The sequence below is a fragment of the Lepidochelys kempii genome, chromosome 12 (assembly GCF_965140265.1).
Source record: "Lepidochelys kempii isolate rLepKem1 chromosome 12, rLepKem1.hap2, whole genome shotgun sequence".
In the NCBI taxonomy this organism is placed as follows: domain Eukaryota; kingdom Metazoa; phylum Chordata; order Testudines; family Cheloniidae; genus Lepidochelys; species Lepidochelys kempii.
The window spans coordinates 5,711,555-5,730,851 of NC_133267.1; the positions used below are offsets into that span (position 1 = coordinate 5,711,555).

The window sequence follows — 19,297 nt, forward strand, 5'->3', positions numbered from 1 at the left end:
GGGGTGGAGCGGAAATATTTCGTCCCCTCCAAGGGATATGACTATTTGTACACTCACCCACAGCCCCGTTCACTGGTGGTGGCCTCAGTGAATGAGAAGGAGCGACATGGTCAACAAGCCCCAGTGCCCAAGTCAAAAGAGGCCAAACTCCTCAATTTATTAGGGCGCAAGGTCTACTCCTCAGGGGGGGGCTCCAGCTCCAGATCACGAACCAGCAGGCTCTCCTGAGCCGATACAATTTTAATTCTTGGAACTCCATGATGAAGTTCAAGGAGCTGGTTCCTCTGGAGTCCAGAGAAGAGTTTGGGGCTCTGGTAGAAGAGGGCAAAACGGTCTCGTGGACCTCATTGCAAGCCTCATTGGACACCGCAGACTCTGCCACTCGGACCCCTCTCTTCAGGAATCACAATGAGGTGCATCTCTTAGCTGCAGGCTTCTGGCTTACCACCAGAGCTTCAGCAAACACTACAGGATCTCCCCTTTGATGGAGAGGGCCTGTTTTCGGACAAGACTGACTCGAGGTTTCAAAGCCTCAAAGACTCAAGGGCCATAATGTGTTCGCTGGGGATGCACACACCGGCTACCCAGCAGAAGCCATTTAAACCGCAGCCTCAACGCTCCTATCCTCCTCCTCGGCTGAGGCAGGACTTCTATAGGAGATGGGGGCGCAGTGGCAGGAGGAAACCCTTCAACCAACAATCTGGCCAGTCCCAGGGTCCTTCTAAGCTCTTGGTAGGTTCCAAACAAAACTTTTGAAGGGACGCCCCAGGACGGTGTACCGGACCTCATTCAGGATCCTACCCCACCCTTCTTGAATCATTTATCCCGTTTCCACCGTGCCTGGTCCCTCATAACCATGGACTGTTGGGTTCTTCACACAGTGGAAAGGGGATACTCTCTCCAATTTTCTTTCTCCCCACCCTCCCTCCCCCATCCCTCTTCAGGGACCCCTCTCACAAGTAACTCCTTATTCAAGAGGGTCAGATGCTCCTCACCATGGGGGCGATTGAGGAGGTTCCAAGGGAGCTAAGGGGCAGGGGGTTTTACTTCTGTTACTTCCTAATCCCCAATGCAAAGGGTGGGCTTCGGCCTATCCTGGACTTGCGTGGACTCAACAAATTCATGGTAAAATTGAAATTCCGCATAGTCTCCTTGGGCACCATTATACCTTTCCTGGAGACTGGTACGCCGCCCTCGACATGAAGGACGTGTATTTCCACATCACGATCTATCCGGTACACAGATGCTTCCTCCACTTTGTGGTCAACCGCGAACATTATTAGTTCATGGTCCTTCCATTTGGCCTCTCTACGGCCCCCCAAGGTGTTCACCAATGTATGGCGATAGTGGCATCCTTCCTTCGTTGACGACGGATACAGGTATACCTGTATCTCAATGACTGGCTCATCCGAGGGCACACCAAAGAAAAAGTACAGTCTCACCTTCAATTGGTCACAGACATATTTTGTTGGTTAGACCTCCTTCTCAAAGTGGCGAAGTCAACGCTAGAACCAACCCAAAGAATAGGGTTCATCGGAGCTGTCCTGGACTCCATGCGTGCTTGAGCCCTCCTTTCAGACGCTCGTTTCCAAGCTTTGTCGAGCCTCATACGGAGCCTTCAAAGCTTCCCAACCTCAATGGCGAGATCGTGCCTGAGTCTCCTAGGTCACATGGCTTCCTGCATATACGTGACTAGGCATGCCAGACTACGGCTCGACCCGCTTCAGGCCTGGTTGGCATCAGTCTATTGACCAGGTTGAGACAGCCTGAGCCTGGTGGTCACCGTCTCAGAGAGTTTCCTGTCCTCCCTCCAATGGTGGCTAGATCCCGAGGTAGTATGCGAAGGAGTCCCCTTCCACACCCCTCAGCCCTCCTTGTCCCTCGTTACGGACGCGTCAGCCCTGGGATGGTGCGCCCAACTCAGGGACATCCAGACACAGGGTCTATGGGCCCCGTCCGATCTCTCTCTCCATATCAACGTACGGGAGCTGATGACGGTACATCTGGCTTGTCAAGCCTTTCAGGAGCGGCTGCATGGTTGTTGTGTAGCAGTCCTCACAGACAACACCACAGCCATGTTCTACATCAACAAACGAGGGGCGCTCATTCCTCCTCTCTTTGTCAGGAGGCCATTCGACTGTGGGAGTTCTGCATAGCCCACTCTATTTGCCTGGTGGCGTCTTCTCTCCCAGGGGTCCAGAACACGCTGGCGGACCACCTCAGCAGGTCCTCCCAATCCCACGAGTGGTTGCTCCATCCGGATGTCATCCTCCCCATCTTTCTAAGGTGGGGGTTTCCCCAGGTCGACCTGTTTGCCTCCCCCAGCAATTGGAAATGCCCAGCTTTCTGTTGCCTCCAAGGCCGCTCCCCAGCTCTCTCACAGACACCTTCCTACTCCCGTGGATGAGCTGATTGTTTTACGCCTTCCCGCCATTTCCCCTGGTACACAAGGTCCTGTTCAAGGTGCGCAGGGACAGAACACGGCTGATTCTGGTCGCCCCGGCATGGCCCAGGCAATATTGGTACACCACACTGTTGGAGATCTTAGTGGACGCCCCAATCCCGCTGCCCCTTTTTCCAGACCTGATCACTCAAGATCATGGCCACCTTGTCACCCCAACCTTCGGTCCCTCCACCTCATGGTGTGGATGCTGCATGGCCGAGCCATTCAGAACGCCTCTGTTTTTATTTGGTGCAGCAGGTCCTGCTGGGCAGCAGGAAACCTTCCACTCGGCCCACATATATGGCTAAATGGAAGCGATTCTCATGCTGGTGCACTTACTGCAGCACGGCCCCCCTCCAGGCGTCCGTGCCTCTCATTCTGAATTATCTCCTGAGCCTGAAACAACAGGGCCTGGCCATATCATCCATCAGAGTTCACCTGGCAGCCATCTCAGCTTTCCACCTGGGAGTGAATGCCTGATTTGTCTTCACCAGCCCCATGATCGGTAGATTCCTCAAGGGCCTGGACCATCTCTACCCACAGGTACGGCATCCAGTCCCCATGTGGGAACTTAACCTGGTCCTTTCCAGACTTATGGGGCCCCTGTTTGAATCATTGGCCACCTGTTCCCTCCTATACCGCTCTTGGAAAACAGCTTTCCTCGTTGCTATCACTTTGGCGAGGCGTGTCTCCGAACTCAAGGCTCTTACCTCAGAACCACCTTACACGATCTTTCATAAGAATAAGGAGCAGCTGCGACCTCACCCTGCCTTTCTTCCCATAGTGGTATCGACCTTTCATATCAACCAGGACATCTTCCTCCTGTTTTTTTACCCAAAACCGCACACCAGTCATCAGGAACAGCGGCTACACTCCCTCGATGTTCGTAGGGCTCTTGCCTTCTACACTGAATGTACGAAGCCATTCCGGAAAACAACGCAGCTCTTTGTCACGGTGGCAGACCGGGTGAAGGGCCTCCCGGTCTCCTCCCAGCGGATCTCTTCTTGGATTATGTCCTGTATTCGTGCTTGCTATGATCTGGCCAGGGTCCCGACCCCTCCTCTCACTGCTCACTCCACGAGGGCTCAGGCCTCGGCAGCGGCTTTCCTGGCCCAGGTGCCAATCCAGGAGATCTGCAGAGCCGCAACTTGGTCTTCAGTACATATGTTTGCCTCCCATTATGCCGTCGTTCGGCAGGCCAGAGACAATGCAGTGTTTGGTAGAGCAGTCCTACAATCCACGGTACTTCACTCCGACCCCACCACCTAGGTAAGGCTTGGGAGTCACCTAATTGGAATCGATATGAGCAAGCACTCAAAGAAGAAAAGACACAATCGAGATGTGTTGCTCATATCCATTCCAAACCCGCCCTCCTTCCCCTCTGTCGGAGTAGCTGGCAAGAAGGAACTGAGGGGGCACTGGGTCAGCTGGGGTATATATCCAGAGCCATGAAGGTGCCACTCCAGGGGGCTCCACAGCCGACTCACCGGGTGTTGCTAGGGTAAAAATTCTCCGACGCCCGTGCACGCAGTGCGTGCACATACCTAATTGGAATGGATATGAGCAACACATCTCAAAGAACAACAATTACAAAGGTGAGTAACCGTCTTTTCAGCTCAGGGGACTCCCTCAGTTAGGGCATGGTCAGTACAGTTCTGCTGCCTTTTACTCTTACAATCCAGATAACAACTTTTCATTACTCCTGCATTCAAAACTGAAGTGACTTGTAACCCAAAACTGATACTTTGGCAAAGCAGCTCCATCTGCTGTGCCCCTGGGCCAGTGGTTCTCAAATTTTTGTACTGGTGACCCCTTTCACACAGCAAGCCTATGTGTGCGACCCCCCTTATAAATTAAAAACACTTTTTTATATATTTAACACTATTATAAATGCTGGAGGCAAAACTGGGTTTGGGGTGGAGGCTGACAGCTCACAATCCCCCATGTAATCACCTCATGACCCCCTGAGGGGTCCCAACCCCCAGTTTGAGAACCCCTGCCCTAGACGGAGTAGGTTTGTCTTTTCAAAACTGTCTTCTCCTGAAGTCTTTCCCCCCTCCCCACTCCAGTTCATCACTAGTATCAGGAGAGAGCTCATTCAGACCTGCTTACATGAATAAAACACCTTCCTGGTCCTGGTTCTCCAAGCCACAGCTGCCTCCTCAGGCAAATTCCTCTGAAAAGCTCACCGCTTTCAAGCCACCTATGAGACAGTTATTGTACGTACAGCTCAGTGGATAAGTTACATGTCTGTGCATGGGATGGGAATGTTTACAGAAATTTCCAGAACGTGTCATGGATTTTTTTGAACTCACTTTAGATTCTTGAAACACTTCAATTTCCTTGACCCTAAGTAGCCTGTTGTCATGAAGGCCTTTTATGCTAAAGCTACAGATTCACTGCATCTAATCTGAGCTTCACAATTTAATGTGGGTGCTTATAAAGAATGATTGCCTGAGAGAGCTACTATTTTGCATCTCTGTGCCATGCTAGGTTTAGCTAGTCCTAATGGTTCCCTGGGGCTTTGGAAGTCTCCCATGGTCTCTGTTTCTAGCTCTCCAGTGCGGCACACTGATCCACAACTGAAATTTTCTTTCAGAAATATTGTAGAAGGGGACAGGAAGTGTTAAAGAAGCTGGACAGGTGGGAAGATTTTTCCTCTGCAGACTTGCATGTTTATGGACTCAAGCTGCAAACATATAGAAATCAGCTGGAGGAGTTCTGCGCCCGACTGGATGACACCAGGAGTCGGATTGGAGAGACAGTCAGGCTGTACGAATTCTTCGACAAGGTGAGGAAATGAATCATAGAATCATAGAATATCAGGGTTGGAAGGGACCCCAGAAGGCCATCCAGTCCAACCCCCCGCTCAAAGCAGGACCAATTCCCAGTTAAATCATCCCAGCCAGGGCTTTGTCAAGCCTGACCTTAAAAACCTCTAAGGAAGGAGATTCTACCACCTCCCTAGGTAACGCATTCCAGTGTTTCACCACCCTCTTAGTGAAAAAGTTTTTCCTAATATCCAAATTATGAAGCGCTGAGCTTTGAGTAGGGGAAAAGGTATGTGCCCATGAAAGGACATTTCCACTGCGGAATAGGGTGAAGACCCCATAGTTTTCCTCTGGTCTAATTCTTCTAAGCTCCAGGCCCAGTGTGGTGGGCACATCCTTACTGTCAGCACCAGTGGATAGAAGGGTCCTTCAGCAGTTGTCTTGGAGACCAAGGGACCAGAATTCTGGTGTCCTGCCTTTCAGCACAGAGGAGGCTGCCAGGCCATGGCAGTGCTGGTGTTTTGCTGAATACCGTGTACTTCATGTTGTGGATAGTTATATGTGTTGATGTGTCAGATGCAGCCCCCTCATTTGCAACCATAAAAAGAGCCAGTTCTCTGTTCTGGGCAAGTCCGTGCGACGAAACCAGGCCTGAGAACATAGTGCCCAGAACCTTGTGGGTGATGGCAGCTTCCTGGTGAGTAGGGTTGCCAATTTTGGTTGGAAGTATTCTGGGAGGTTTCATCACATGATATAATATTTGACTAAAGGTTAGTCTTTAATTCCTGGAGACTCCAGGACAATACTGGAGGGTTGGCAACCGTATTGGTGAGGCCCATAGGGAGTGAGTAGAACAATTGGCCTGAATTGGCCTGTTCTAATTGGCCTTAGAACAAATGGCCTGAAATCAGGTGAGGCCATGTGCCATGCACATTGTACAGGAGCCCGGAGTGCCCAGAATTCTCACGCCTTTGCCTTGATGTGAACACGGCCTGCTTGCTATCAGGGGATTGGTGCGGGTTAGTTTCTGAGGTCGCCTGTGCAGAAACAGTAAGAGTTTCCATGTACATTTAAAAACCTTTGGCAAGCGTAAAAGGCAAATGAATCCGTGTTCCATTTATTTCCCAGTTGTACAAACACTGGGTACTGAAGTTCTCAAATTCCAGAAAGAATCAGACCCTTCCAGTTAAGCTGTACCAGATGTAGGCGCCGCTTAGACGCCGTCTCTCTGAATTGCCTTGGCAGCCAGAGGTGTTCGGGGGGGGTTGGGGGTGGATTCTGCTAAACCCCAAAACATTCAGAAACAGGCTCCAGCGCAAAGGGGCGAAGAGGAAGTGGCCCAGGATGTTGCTGTGCAGCCGTAAACAGGGTGGTTGTTTGGCGACAGTCTCTGCACATGTGCGTCCCCCACCCCGGGCTATGCTCTGCCCTTGCTCCTGTCATGGAGGGGAGGTCACAGGCGCTCACGGAGAGCAGAATATCCTGGCAGTGTTGTGGAGGGAGCCCCAGGATGTCACAGAACAGCTCCCAGAGACTGGAGAGAGGGGTCAGAGGGCTCCAGTGATAAGGATGCCTCGTCCTGTGTGGCGCTGGATAACGACCGCGGCCTGTGGCTGCAGATCACTCTCCCCGGCTGAGCAAACCAGGGCACGGAGAAGGGCAGCGACTGATCCAATGTCCCAGGAAGTCTGTGCAGCACTAGGAGTGGATCCCACATCTCCTGACCCCCAGTCCTTTATTTTAACCCCTGCACTACCCTTTCTTCTGAGAGGAGACTGCCACTGCTACTGTCGTCACTTGTTGGGCAGCAGCTAAACGCAATCTGACCTGCGATGACGTGGCTCGGAGAGCTCCGCCATTCTGAACTGCATAGGATGTTCCATATAGTCCATGTTCTGTTATTTCCTTACCTATTTAATGATTAACATGTCATTTGTACCCTTTAAAAACTTGTTTAGCCCCTTATTTAGAGTCCAGGTAGCTTGTATCTAAGGAGATGCTGTCCCTTTGTAGAAAAATCTCCATTCGCCTAGTGTTCTGCAGCGCCTGTGGCCTGGGTTGTAAGATGTGGTACAGCACACTCACGTCTGTTCGTGTAACACCAGCAGACCCTGGTTGTCGGCGAGTGGGATCGAACCTGGGACCTCTAGAGCGAAATGCAGGAGCCAAAAGCCATGTGGTCCTTAGCTAAGGCTGCAAAGCAGACTCATCAATCTCTCTCTAACCGGTCTCGGTGCCACTAGAGGGGACAGAACACCACACCCAGAAGGTGTGTGGGTTACATACTTCCCCTAGCTGAGGAAGCATGTCCCAAGCTTCAGAGACTTCCCAGTTGAAATCCCGGATGAGCCCCCACTTGTAACACCAACAGACCCCGGTTGTCGGCGGGCAGGATCGGACCTGGGGCCTCTGGAGCTAAATGCATGAGCCTCTGCCACATGAGCTAAAAACCATGTGGCTGTTAGCTAAGGCTGTAAAGCAGACGCATTAATCTCTCTCTAAGAAGTCTCAGTGCCAATAGATGGGACAGAACACCACACCCAGGAGGTGTGTGGGTTTCATTTGCAGTTGAGCTGGCTCTAAAGAATCATGCTGAACAATGCACAGGGCAGAGCAGGGCTGCGGATAGAAGCTTATCTTACAAGCGCTGCAGGTGCATTGGTGAATGCAAAACTTGACAGAACAATTTGAAAGTTTCATGAGATGATTACATTAGATCTCTATCTCAAATCCATTCTGCCTGCCTAAGGCAAAGTCAAAGGCATGGTCTGCTGTGGAGAGGGAAGAACAGAAGTTCAGTCTAAATTAATTTACTGTCTTCCATTGCCGGGCCTCTCTGATCTCACACAACCACCTTTTGCTCCTGCTGGTGGGTCCCTGACCCCGAAAAGGCCTTCTTGTTAAGCCTGAGCCTGGATGGGGCAGTGGCAAGAGGCTGAGATTAGCAGCATCCCTGGTTTTCTTCCCCATAAAGATCCTGCAATGTGCCAGATCACGTGGTCTGGAAGCGAGCTGTCAGGCCGCATGCTCTGTGGGTTTGAGAGTCTCCTTGGCACTGCAGGATATGGCAGGTGCCAGAAGAATGGAGCTCAGGCTTCCATGGGGATTGTGTGGCTGGCCCATGCACACACCTTGCTGCCCAGTGAGAGAGGTGAATTCCACCTCAGGAAATCGGCTGGCTGCTGTCCCAGCTGAGGGCTTCCTGTGGTGGGCAAGTGCTCCCTGGGGTATTGGGTGCAGGGCGTGAGAGGAGGGTAGTGCTGCCCCCCGTGGGCAGGCTGGTTGCTGCACCAGGCGCTTCACTGCTTGGCAGACCCCTAAAGACCTGTCCTTTGGATCCTGCTCTCAGTCCTGACTTGACTTAGGCCATTAAATGTTGGGTGGGTGAATGATTCCAGTATTCAGTGTCCCAGTGCCCTTTGCAGCATGCATGTTAGGAGGTGCAGCCCTTCCCCAGGAGAGGGACTTGCTGGGCAAACCAGAATTGCCTGAAGGGTTTGTTAGAGGCCGAGGACAAGCCGTTGGAGAAAAGGTTTGTGTGGTAAAGCAGCCTGAGCTGGGGCCAGGCCGCAGGCAGTTCGCACACTGGGCTGGCTGGATTCCTTCTCCCTCCCTCCCCACTCCTCAGAGGATGCAGCTAAGGCCAAGCTGAATGTTTCCCCTTGTCTGTACTTCCTTTATATCAGCAGTTCTTGGTGCCTGACAAAGGCTGGGCATGTGCTGGGCTGAGTGGAAGAGGAGGCTTCCTATCCTGCCCCTGCTGAGGGAAGGAAGGGGGGAGGGTTGCTTCTCTGAGTATGTGTCCATGTGGATCCCAGTGTTAGTGCACATGTGCCTCAAGTGCACAAAGCCAGATTCTTTAGCAGCGCCCATGAGGCTGCACACATGCCCCCCGCCTCCTCATGCTCTATCACGAGGGCACAAAGGGCAGGGCAGGCCCACGACCTCCCCCCCCCAGGTTCCCTCTTACCACCTGTGCCAGCAGGATAGAAACTCGCAGTGTTGTATCTGCTGTCAACCCTAGCAGGAGCTGTCTGTACCTACACTCCTTCACTTGGTGCTGACTTCTCTGCCCAAGTCTTGGAGTTGCCTGACTGCTGGATGGAGTGCTGGATGGTCGGGTTCTGACCTGAATAGGGATGTTCGAGTCTGACTCTTTCGGGCCTGACACCACTCTCAGAGATTGTTCTAGGAGGCAGTGCTTGAGTCCTGTGATTTCTGGTTCAAGTGGAGAATGGAAGGCAAACCGAGCAGCGGCCTGGGATGTGGAATTCACCCAGGCAGGAAAGTCGTCATCTGTGTCCATGCAGGTGCCACTTTGTGGGTTCTAATACTTTTATTCACCCCCCAAACCCAGATCTCAAGTAATCCCAACTTGGCCAAGATCCACTGAAAGGCCAAGATCCACTGAAAGGTAAAGATCCCAAACAACTGGAGCTGTTTGAGAGGAAGTCCCATTCCTCTACATCACTCTCGCTAATTTCCAAACCCTACTAGCCAAATGCAATTTTCTAACATGGGACAGAGTGATGCTATTCATCAGTCAAACTGCCTCACCAGGCTAGACAGGAGTTTAAGGACATTGTAAAAGAGGGACAAGCTAGTGACAAAGACTTGCCTACAAGCCTTAATGAACGCAGCTGACACCCCAACTAGGTCCATGGCTACCATGGAATCATAGAATATCAGGGGTTGGAAGAGACCTCAGGAGGTCATCTAGTCCAACCCCCTGCTCAAAGCAGGACCAACCCCAACTAAATCATCCTAGCCAGGGCTTTGTCAAGCCGGGCCTCAAAAACCTCTAAGGATGGAGATACCGCCACCTCCCTAGGTAGCCCATTCCAGTGCCCCACCATCCTCCTAGTGAAATAGTTTTTCCTAATATCCAACCTAGACCTCCCCCACTGCAACTTGAGACCATTACTCCTTGTTCTGTCATCTGCTACCACTGAGAACAGTCTAGATCCATCCTCTTTGGAACCCCCTTTCAGGTAGTTGAAGGCAGCTATCAAATCCCCCCTCATTCTTCTCTTCTGCAGACTAAACAAGCCCAGTTCCCTCAGCCTCTCCTCATAAGTCATGCGTTCCAGTCCCCTAATCATTTTCATTGCCCTCTGCTGGACTTTCTCCAATTCGTCCACATCCTTTCTGTAGTGGGGGGCCAAAAACTGGACGCAATACTCCAGCTGTGGCCTCACCAGTGCCGAATAGAGGGGAATAATCACTTCCCTCGATCTGCTGGCAATGCTCTTACTAATACAACCCAATATGCGGTTAGCCTTCTTGGCACCAAGGGCAAACTGTTGACTCATATCCAGCTTCTCGTCCACTGTAATCTCCAAGTCCTTTTCTGCAGAACTGCTGTTGAGTCAGTTGGTCCCCAGCCTGTAGCGGTGCATGGGATTCTTCCATTCCAAGAGCAGGACTCTGCACTTGTCCTTGTTGAACCTCATCAGATTTCTTTTGGCTCAATCCTCCAATTTGTCTAGGTCTCTCTGGACCCTATCCCTAACCTCCAGTGTATCTGCCTCTCCCCCCAGCTTAGTGTCATCCGCGAATTTGCTGAGGGTGCAATCCATCCCATCATCCAGATCATTAATGAAGATGTTGAATAAAACTGGCCCGAGGACCGACCCCTGGGGCATTCCGCTTGATACTGGCTGCCAACTAGACATCGAGCCATTGATCACTACCCATTGAGACCAAGGATCTCGCCAGCTTTCTCTCCACCTTATAGTCCATTCATCCAATCCATACTTCTTTAACTTGCTGGCAAGAATACTGAGGGAGGCAGTATCAAAAGCTTTGCTAAAGTTAAGATATATCATGTCCACCACTTTCTCCATAACCACAGAGCCAGTTATCTCATCATAGAAGGCAATCAGGTTGGTCAGGCATGACTTGCCCTTGGTGATTCCATGTTGACTGTTCCTGATCACCTTCCTCATCTCCAAGTGCTTCAAAATGGTTTCCTTGAGGACCTGCTCCATGATTTTTCCAGGGACTGAGGTGAGGCCGACCGGTCTGTAGTTCCCCGGATCCTCCTCCTTCCCTTTTTTAAAGATAGGCTCTATATTTGCCTTTTTCCAATCATCCGGGACCTCCCCCGATCGCACGAGTTTTCAAAGATAATGGCCAATGACTCTGCAGTCACATCAGTCAACTCCCTCAGCATCCTCGGATGCAGCGCATCCAGCCCCATGGACTTGTCCATGTCCAGCTTTTCTAAATAGTCCTTAACCTGTTCTTTCACCACTGAGGGCTGCTCACCTCCTCCCCATACTGTGCTGCCCAGGACAGCAGTGTGGAAGCTGACCTTGTGTGTGAAGACCGAGGCAAAAAAAGCATTGAGTGCTTCAGCTTTTTCCACATCTTCTGTCACTGGGTTGCCTCCGCCATTCAGTAAGAGTCCCACACTTTCCCTGACTTTCTTGTTGCTAACATACCTGTAGAACCCTTCTTGTTATCCTTCACGTCCCTTGCTAGCTGCAATTCCAGTTGTGCTTTGGCCTTCGTGATTACAGCCTTGCATGCTCGAGCAATATTTTTATACTCCTCCCTAGTCATCTGTCCAAGTTTCCACTTCTTGTAAGCTTCCTTTTTGAGTTTAGGCTCACCAAAGATTTCTCTGTTGAGCCAAGCTGGTCGCCTGCCATATTTGCTATTCTTTCTGCACATTGGGAGTGTACAGTGACTATGAGGGCTCCAGGCATTCCTCATGAAGTGTGGGCCCCATTTGAGGTAACAGAGCAGTTTAACAAGAAAACACAGTCCCTTACACTCGCTAAAGGATGCCAAGACAGCCCTATAGCCCCTGTGAATCTACACACATCTGGTATATACCGCAAAACATACCACCCCAACAGCAACACCAACAGAGACAGGGGACACCTTCATATCACAGCCAGTCCAAGATGTGGCCAAGATATGGTAGAGCACGTCAACCCTCCCCAACCCCCCTCCACGCACATCACTCTGTCCACATGGCGGCAAATTTGCCAGCTCAGCTGAGAGCTGCATCACGACCAGCTTAGTGAGTGCTGCTTTTGGAAGCCACCTCGCCTTGTTCCACAGGGCAAGGGTGGGCATCACCACTGACAAATGGGTGATAGATATCGTTACCCATAGCTATACTATCCAGTTCCATCCCCCTTCCCCATCCCTCTTCAGGGATCCTTCTTGTGAGAGCCTTTTACAGTCAGCCGTGGCCTCGTTGTCTAGGAGCCATAGAGAAGGTGCCTCAGGAATACAGAGGAAGGGGCTTCTAACTCCTTGTATCTCCTCATTCCAGAGACGAAAGGGTCTTCATCCTGTGCTGGATCTGAGGAGGCTCCGCGAACACATTCACTGCCTCAGATTCAGGAGGTAACACTTGCCTCCATCATTCTGTCACTCCAAGCTCCAGGACTCCTTGTGAACTACAAGAAATTGTCTCTCACACACTCACAGAGAATATAATTCACAGGAGCTCTGCTCAACTCACAGCCAGCACAGGCTGCTCTGCCACACAGATTCAGGTCCCTTCAGTTCTTCATACATGACATAAGGGCAAGACCATGTACAGCAATTCACACGTGCCTTGGATTGCTAGGGCACACATTGGCACATGACTTTGTGATGCCGCTTGCCAGACTTCCCCTGCGGCCATTGCAACACTGGCTAAGGACAGTGCACTCCCCAGCCAAGCACCATCTGAACAAACCTGTCACAGTACAGCCTCAATCCCGCAAGAACTGACCTGGTGGCTGGATCCTTTGAGTATGAGGAAGGAACGTGAGGGACTTCTTGACCCTCTCCCTGAGAGCAGCGCTTATGGATGTAAGGACAGGCTGGGGTGTCCACTTGAATCATCTCCAAATGCAATGTGTTTGGCTACACAGAGCCTTGGCCACTCCCTCACCCTTTTACTACCCCTCTGCTGGCCTGTGGTACTGTGGGAACGGGAGGGACATCTCAGGACCTATTTCACTCAAGCCCAAAAGGTCTTGTGTGCTCTCTCCTCACTCATTTAAGTTTTTTCTCTCTACATTTATGTCTCTAAGTAAAATTGTTTCCCTGGTTGTCTTTGCTCCCCCTCATTCCGTTCATGGAACTTCTTACTCTCATATGTAGCTTGGATTTAGCTTGAGCAAAACCTCTGTTGTGTGCTGAAAAGATCCCTCCATGGGTCCGTGAGCCACCTCCAACTCCAAAGGCTCCAGGCCGAGGTTTTCTCCAGCATGTTGAGGGTTTGTGCAAGATTGTGGCTCATTTGTCCCTTGTTGAAGGTTCGGGAAGTTAACCAACCCAGCGAGGGGAACTGCTTTCAGCTGTGGGGGTGCTCCCTCTGCTCCTCCTGCAGCCATTCTCTCAAGGGAAGCTGTGGGCATCCCATTGCTTGGGATGTTTGAGACTGGGCTGGAGGAGGGATTTGACATGCGCTGCCCTGATGGAGGAAGGGCCGGTAAGAGGCTTTCTGCAAGGGAGATATGTGTGCATTTTCTGTCTGCCCCACCAAGCCTGACCTCTGTGGGATTCTCTGGGTTCCCAGTCAGATCCTTTGTGGGGTTCGTTCTGTCACAGGATCCTTTGCCCCACCAGGATTCTCTCCGGGTCTCTGTCTTGTGGAGACTCCCAGCCCTCCAAGACAGCTGGGTTCTCTCTGTCTCATGTGCACAGCCAGCTCTCCCCTCCAGAGTTTTCTGCTGTGCATGGAGAGCATCCTCCAACCCCACCTGGTGGCCTGTCTGCTGCAGTGCTCCCTCTCCTCCCACCTCCCTGGGCTGGGAGCCCCCCCATCCCCTGTGTGTGTGAGTTGCCCCTTCTGTGACATACCCCCCTCATGCAGGGTTTCTCATGTCTTGGACTCTGAACACAGACAGCACTCTCCTTTGTGAGTCAGCAAACAAAGGCCTGGCAAGGGAAGGCGGTTCCTGGTCCCTCTGTGACTGAGGGAGGGACAGCCAGCCTGTAATCTATATAGCAGCTCCCCCCCATTGTCCCTGTAGGAATGCTAATGTGGCCGTGCATTCCATCTGCCAGCAAGTGTCACTCCTTCTATGGGCAGAAACGGGGGCCGGGGGCCCTGGCTGACATCAGCTCACACAGCTGCATGTGGGCCAGACTTTGCTCTCAGGAGCAGTTCTCTACAGCTCTCCTTGCATTTTCCCTTTGAATCAAATACATTCTCCCCTGCTTTCAGCAGCAAACAGACACTGAAAATGCTCTTGTAAGTACCAAGCGTGCAGCATGCCATTGGATCGAGGCGGATGAGAACAAGACGTTCCATTCAGTAGCTCGGGTGCACTGGTCTGTCTGTGTGTATTCAGGGTGAAGCTTGTGAGCTCTCTGTGTTCAGACACAGTCCAAAGGACTCTCCATGTGTGGGTGCGTTTGCATGCTCTCTGAAGCCCAGAGTTGCACTGCCTGTCTTTTAATATAGCAGCGACAAACCCACTAATGTGAACTCTCCCTTTATTTGCGAATGCTTTATGATCTTTGCACTCTAGTGTAAATGTAGCTGCTGTGATCGCTGGGTGCCTGGGAAACCCTTGGCATGAGCAGTTAGAGAGTGCAGGCTGTCCCTTTTGCTGCATGGCTTTGTTTGGCTGGTTGTGGACAATGTAAGGCAGCAGAAAGCTGTGACTTGGTCCTGCTGGTCACTCCATGCTGCTTCCAGTTGTGCGGGGCTCAGCTGTCCTGTGGGGTGAATGCTCTTTCCCATTTCAGGGGATGGGCTTGCTATCTAGATTTTGGAATTTGAAAACTAGGGTTTGAAAAATTAACCAGATTCCGCCAAGACAGAAGACTGGACCCCCTCACCAGAGGACATTATGGACAGCAAAACTTGGAGTTCCCACCAGCAAGTTTCAGGGGCATCTCGCTGGTGAGACACCCAGCACCCAGTTCATTCTGCTGCTGGAAAATGGGAAGGAGATGTCCTAGACCACCAGGCTTGCGGATCTTTCTTGTCAGCCTCTAGCCACAAACACTAGAGGAGCAGGCAGCCCGTGTGTGTTTCCCTCCCTTTCCCAGGGCAGTGGGGCTCCGGCTTCAGCCCTGGGGCGTTGGGCGGCAGCTCCAGCCATGGGGCTTCGAGTTCCAGCTGCAGGGCTTCATCCCCTGGCTGCGGGGCTTTGGGATCCAGCCCCAGGCTCACCACCACCCCATCACCCATGGCCCCTGCTGCCTCCCTCCCCACCTCTCCATTCAGAGCTTAATTCATTCCCCGGCTTGCCAGGGCTGAGTAAGTCTGCTGTGAAACGTGATATTAACAAACCTACAAATATCAGTTTTCACAGGAGCAGAGGTAGTAGCTAGCAAAGCTAAAAAAAAAAACCAGCAACCAAAAAAGCAAAAGAAACAACAACAAAAAAGAGAAGAACATGCAAAGCACCTTATTTTGTTTCTATTCTGTTTAGGTCCAGTAACAAATAGAGACAACTGTACATTATTTTTATTATTGAGTCTGAAAAAAAACTCTACATAAATAAATTACAATGATTTGGACATGGGTATGTGCATAGTTATTTGTTTTTCCTGAAGTTAATTAAGTATTTTAGGAAAAATTGTCAGAGCGGCCACCAGCAAGAGTTGGTGGCCGCACTCTGAGGCCACCAAAATTTTTCATGTGAGAACCCCTGCTCTAGCTTGCAGCCCCTGCTATGTTTGGTGGTTCAGTCCCTCCAGCTACTGAATGGGAGAAGGAGCTTTCTGCTTCTGGCTGCAGTGAGGGGACAGCTCTCTGCTACTCAGCCCTTCCCCCTAGGCACAAAGACAAGAGGTGCTATAGAGCAATGGCTCTCAACCTTTCCAGATCACTGTACCCCTTTTCGCAGTCTGATTTGTCTTGCGTACCCCCAAGTTTCACCTCACTTAAAAACTACGTGCTTACAAAATCAGACATAGAAATACAAAAGTGTCAGAGCCCCACTAATACTGAAAGATGGCTGACTTTCTCATTGTTACCATATGATTATAAAATAAATCCATTGGAATATAACTATTATACTTACATTTCAGTGTGTCGTATACAGAGCAGTATAAACAAGTTGTCTGTATGATATTTTAGTTTGTACTGACTGGTAGTGCTTTTTATGTAGCCTGTTGTAAAACCAGGCAAATCTCTAGGTGAGCTGATGTACCCTGTGGAAGACGTACTCCTGGTTGTGAACCACTACTATAGATGAACCATAGAGTTTTCAAACTCTGAGCCACCTTTTATTGCATGCAGGAGTCTAGATCAGCCTTCGAGTTACTTGTCTTTAAATGAAGATCAGGTTCCCAGCTCTGTAAATTAGATGATAACCAAAGACAGTGGCAGTGAAAAGCACAGAGTCAAAGAAGAAACTCAGCAAATAAGCCTAATTCCCACGAGGGTAATGGCTACAAACTGGGACATACCCCCACGCGTGGCCTCTGACACCATCCCTTTTGATCAAGAATCCATAGTGGGATAAACATGTAGCATGCTCTCCCTCTACCTCTGCTTATCAGTGGATGGTGTTCTCTCTTCAGGGCGTTCTGCATGAAAGTCCCAAACAGCAGCTTGAGACTCAGGGGGTCTAATTAGCAGCAGCTTGAGACTCAGGAGATTTACTCAGGATAGAGAAAAAAAGATCAGATTAACATAAAATAAGTAGTCTGCATAACACGTGTAGTCTGCCAGTCTGCAAAACTCATCTAGATGGAGTCACCTTGGATTCTTTCTCCCCTCTTAGACAGGCAGCATCTCTGTGAGACAGCCTCTGGTTTCAGGTCCTCTTTCTCTCTTGTCATCTCCCTCAGTTACAGTCTGTGTTTCCTTGTAAAATCAGGCATCCCACAGAGATGTCCTCTCTGAGGTGGTTTATTGTCGTCTTTTATCGTCATCTCTTGTAAAGGGTCCATACCAAGGTGGGTTTGAAAGTCAGTTACTATTACGCCCAGTGCTGCTGAGTGAACAGGCTTGGGGGTGGAAGGTTGATCCACGCAACAGGAGCTCTCAGCTATTTCTGCCCTCTGGTTCTTATGGGAAAAGTTCTCTTCTAAGGCCTATAAACCTCCTTGCTAAAGTTGACTTCTCTGACAAAGTTATTGACCTGGTAGAAAACTCTCTGCCTCGGGTTTAACAAGATGGAGCATTGTATGTAGAGTTCTAAGACTTCTCTCTATACAGTGATTCTGATTTATAACAAAAAGGAATTATTGAAAGATTAAATCCAGCCTGCGACAGCTCATCAAGGGCTTTATGTTTTGCCAAATTAGTGACCAGAGATTTCTGCAGTGTTGATCTTCCTCCAAGAATTCATTGTCAGCTCCATCAGCTTCCAGGCTGTTTCCTCGAGGGGGTCTGTTCTGAGCTGCATTGCTGAATTGACATCCCAAAGGAAATAAGCCTTTGCTCACTCACTGCCACTCTCCTGTCTTAGCAAAGCTTGCGGTTAGAGACTTCACAATGTTCTGTGCTTCTCTTTGTCCTTGTGCTGCATGGCTCAGATGTGGGACGAACAGTTTGTGTCCATCGAGTGCTATTTAACCCACCATCCAAAGACCTCACTGCATTACAGATACGGGTTCTGAGGTGCTACACCCAAGCAACTCTAACAGCTGAAAACAAGGAAGTCTCTGGTTAAGGCAATATGGGTGCACATGCCTTAGCACCCACACCTCACAATGACCAACTGCTCAGTCAGACCACACACCTAGAGAAGACGCTCCCTGACCTTTCCAGTGCAGCAAAACGCATGCACAAAATTCCCATGACTCGCACTTGATCACGAGCCTGATCCCAAGTGTCTGCTGCCACTGCTCCCCCATTTGCCTCCCTCTCCATTTGCCTCCCAGAGCTTCTCTTCCAGGACTGACTGAATCTTGCTCTGTGGGCCTCTTGCAGCTCACAGAGGGTCCACTCCCCCTGCACCTGGAGACTGATGGGGAGAGGAGGTTGTGGTGGTATCTGCTCAGTAGCGGAAGTAGCTAGGATTCTTGGCCAACACTTCTTGGCTCTTGGCTCTTCTCAGTAGCCAGGCTACCCTTTTCACCTCCTGCTTGGTATTATCTTTACATTTCCAGGCCTGCCTATATGATGTCTTGTTTAGTTCACGTAGATCCAGCTTCAGACTCCTTGATACACTGCAAAAGATCTGAACCCCTCTGCCCTTGCGGCTTCTATTCCCCAAGACTTTTGGATCAGTTGAGATCCTCAACGTAAATATTTCCATGTGCCCCCATTCCTCCCTTCTTGTACAGAACATAGTTGCATCTGTGAAAGTCAGTGACTTGCAGGCTTTCTGAGCAAAATGGAATCTAAACATGCAGAAATCAGAACTTTTATAGCCACCTTCCTAATGACAGTAAAGCATCCTCTCTTTTCTCTGGGCTGAGGGATTTCTCAGCTTCACTCACAAGAAACCCATCGAGGAGTTCACACCCCACCCCCATCCCTTCCCAGTTGAGTTTGTTGCTGACAGTGACCTCTCCTGGACTGTGTCAAGTACCCTATTCATGGAATCCAACTACACTTTCTGGAAGGCGTTCTTCCCCATGATTTTGCAATGTGAGTGGGACTCACAGGAATGCTCACCTGTTGGCATCTGCTACTCGCTCCAGGAGACTCAAAGTCCACTTCGTCAGGGCATGGGAATTTAACAAATCGACAATCTGGCCATGGAGCTTGACCCTCCCCAGTTTGTACAGAGGGGGTGTAGCTCACAAGGCTCCAATTTGCATATCAAAGGCCTAGTTATACAGGCTGGGATGTCCTATTAAAGTCCCAGATCCCAAACCATGTCTCCTGCTGTCTCCAGCCACATTCCCATGGCTATCCCAAGTCTTAGCTTGCTTCTAAACTGGTGGGACTGTTTCTAGTCTTTTAAAAGACAATGAACTCCGAAGAATTGACAGACCTTCTGTGTACCCAAGCCCCACTCAAAGCAGTGGTGGTTTGCTTCAGTTCCACGTATCCTAAGGTGAGTCAGTGATAGGTTCATAGATTCTAAGGCCAGAAGGGATCATTGTGATCATCTAGTCTGACACCTTGCATAACACAGGCCAGAGAACTTCCTCAACATAATTCCTAGAGCAGAGCTTTTAGAAAAACATCCAAGCTTGATTTCAAAATTGT

General features: G+C 50.4%; 1 protein-coding gene across 5 annotated transcripts in view; it reads left to right on the forward strand.

Moving 5' to 3' along the window:
* The window catches only part of PLEKHG4 (pleckstrin homology and RhoGEF domain containing G4), a 171,011-nt gene that overhangs the window by 112,648 nt on the left and 39,066 nt on the right, over window positions 1-19,297 (forward strand). For all 5 annotated transcript variants that reach the window (XM_073307290.1, XM_073307293.1, XM_073307294.1 and 2 more), the window contains exon 13: window positions 5,043-5,234. In XM_073307290.1, the coding sequence (XP_073163391.1) occupies window positions 5,043-5,234 (192 nt within the window). The remainder of the gene's footprint in view (window positions 1-5,042; window positions 5,235-19,297) is intronic.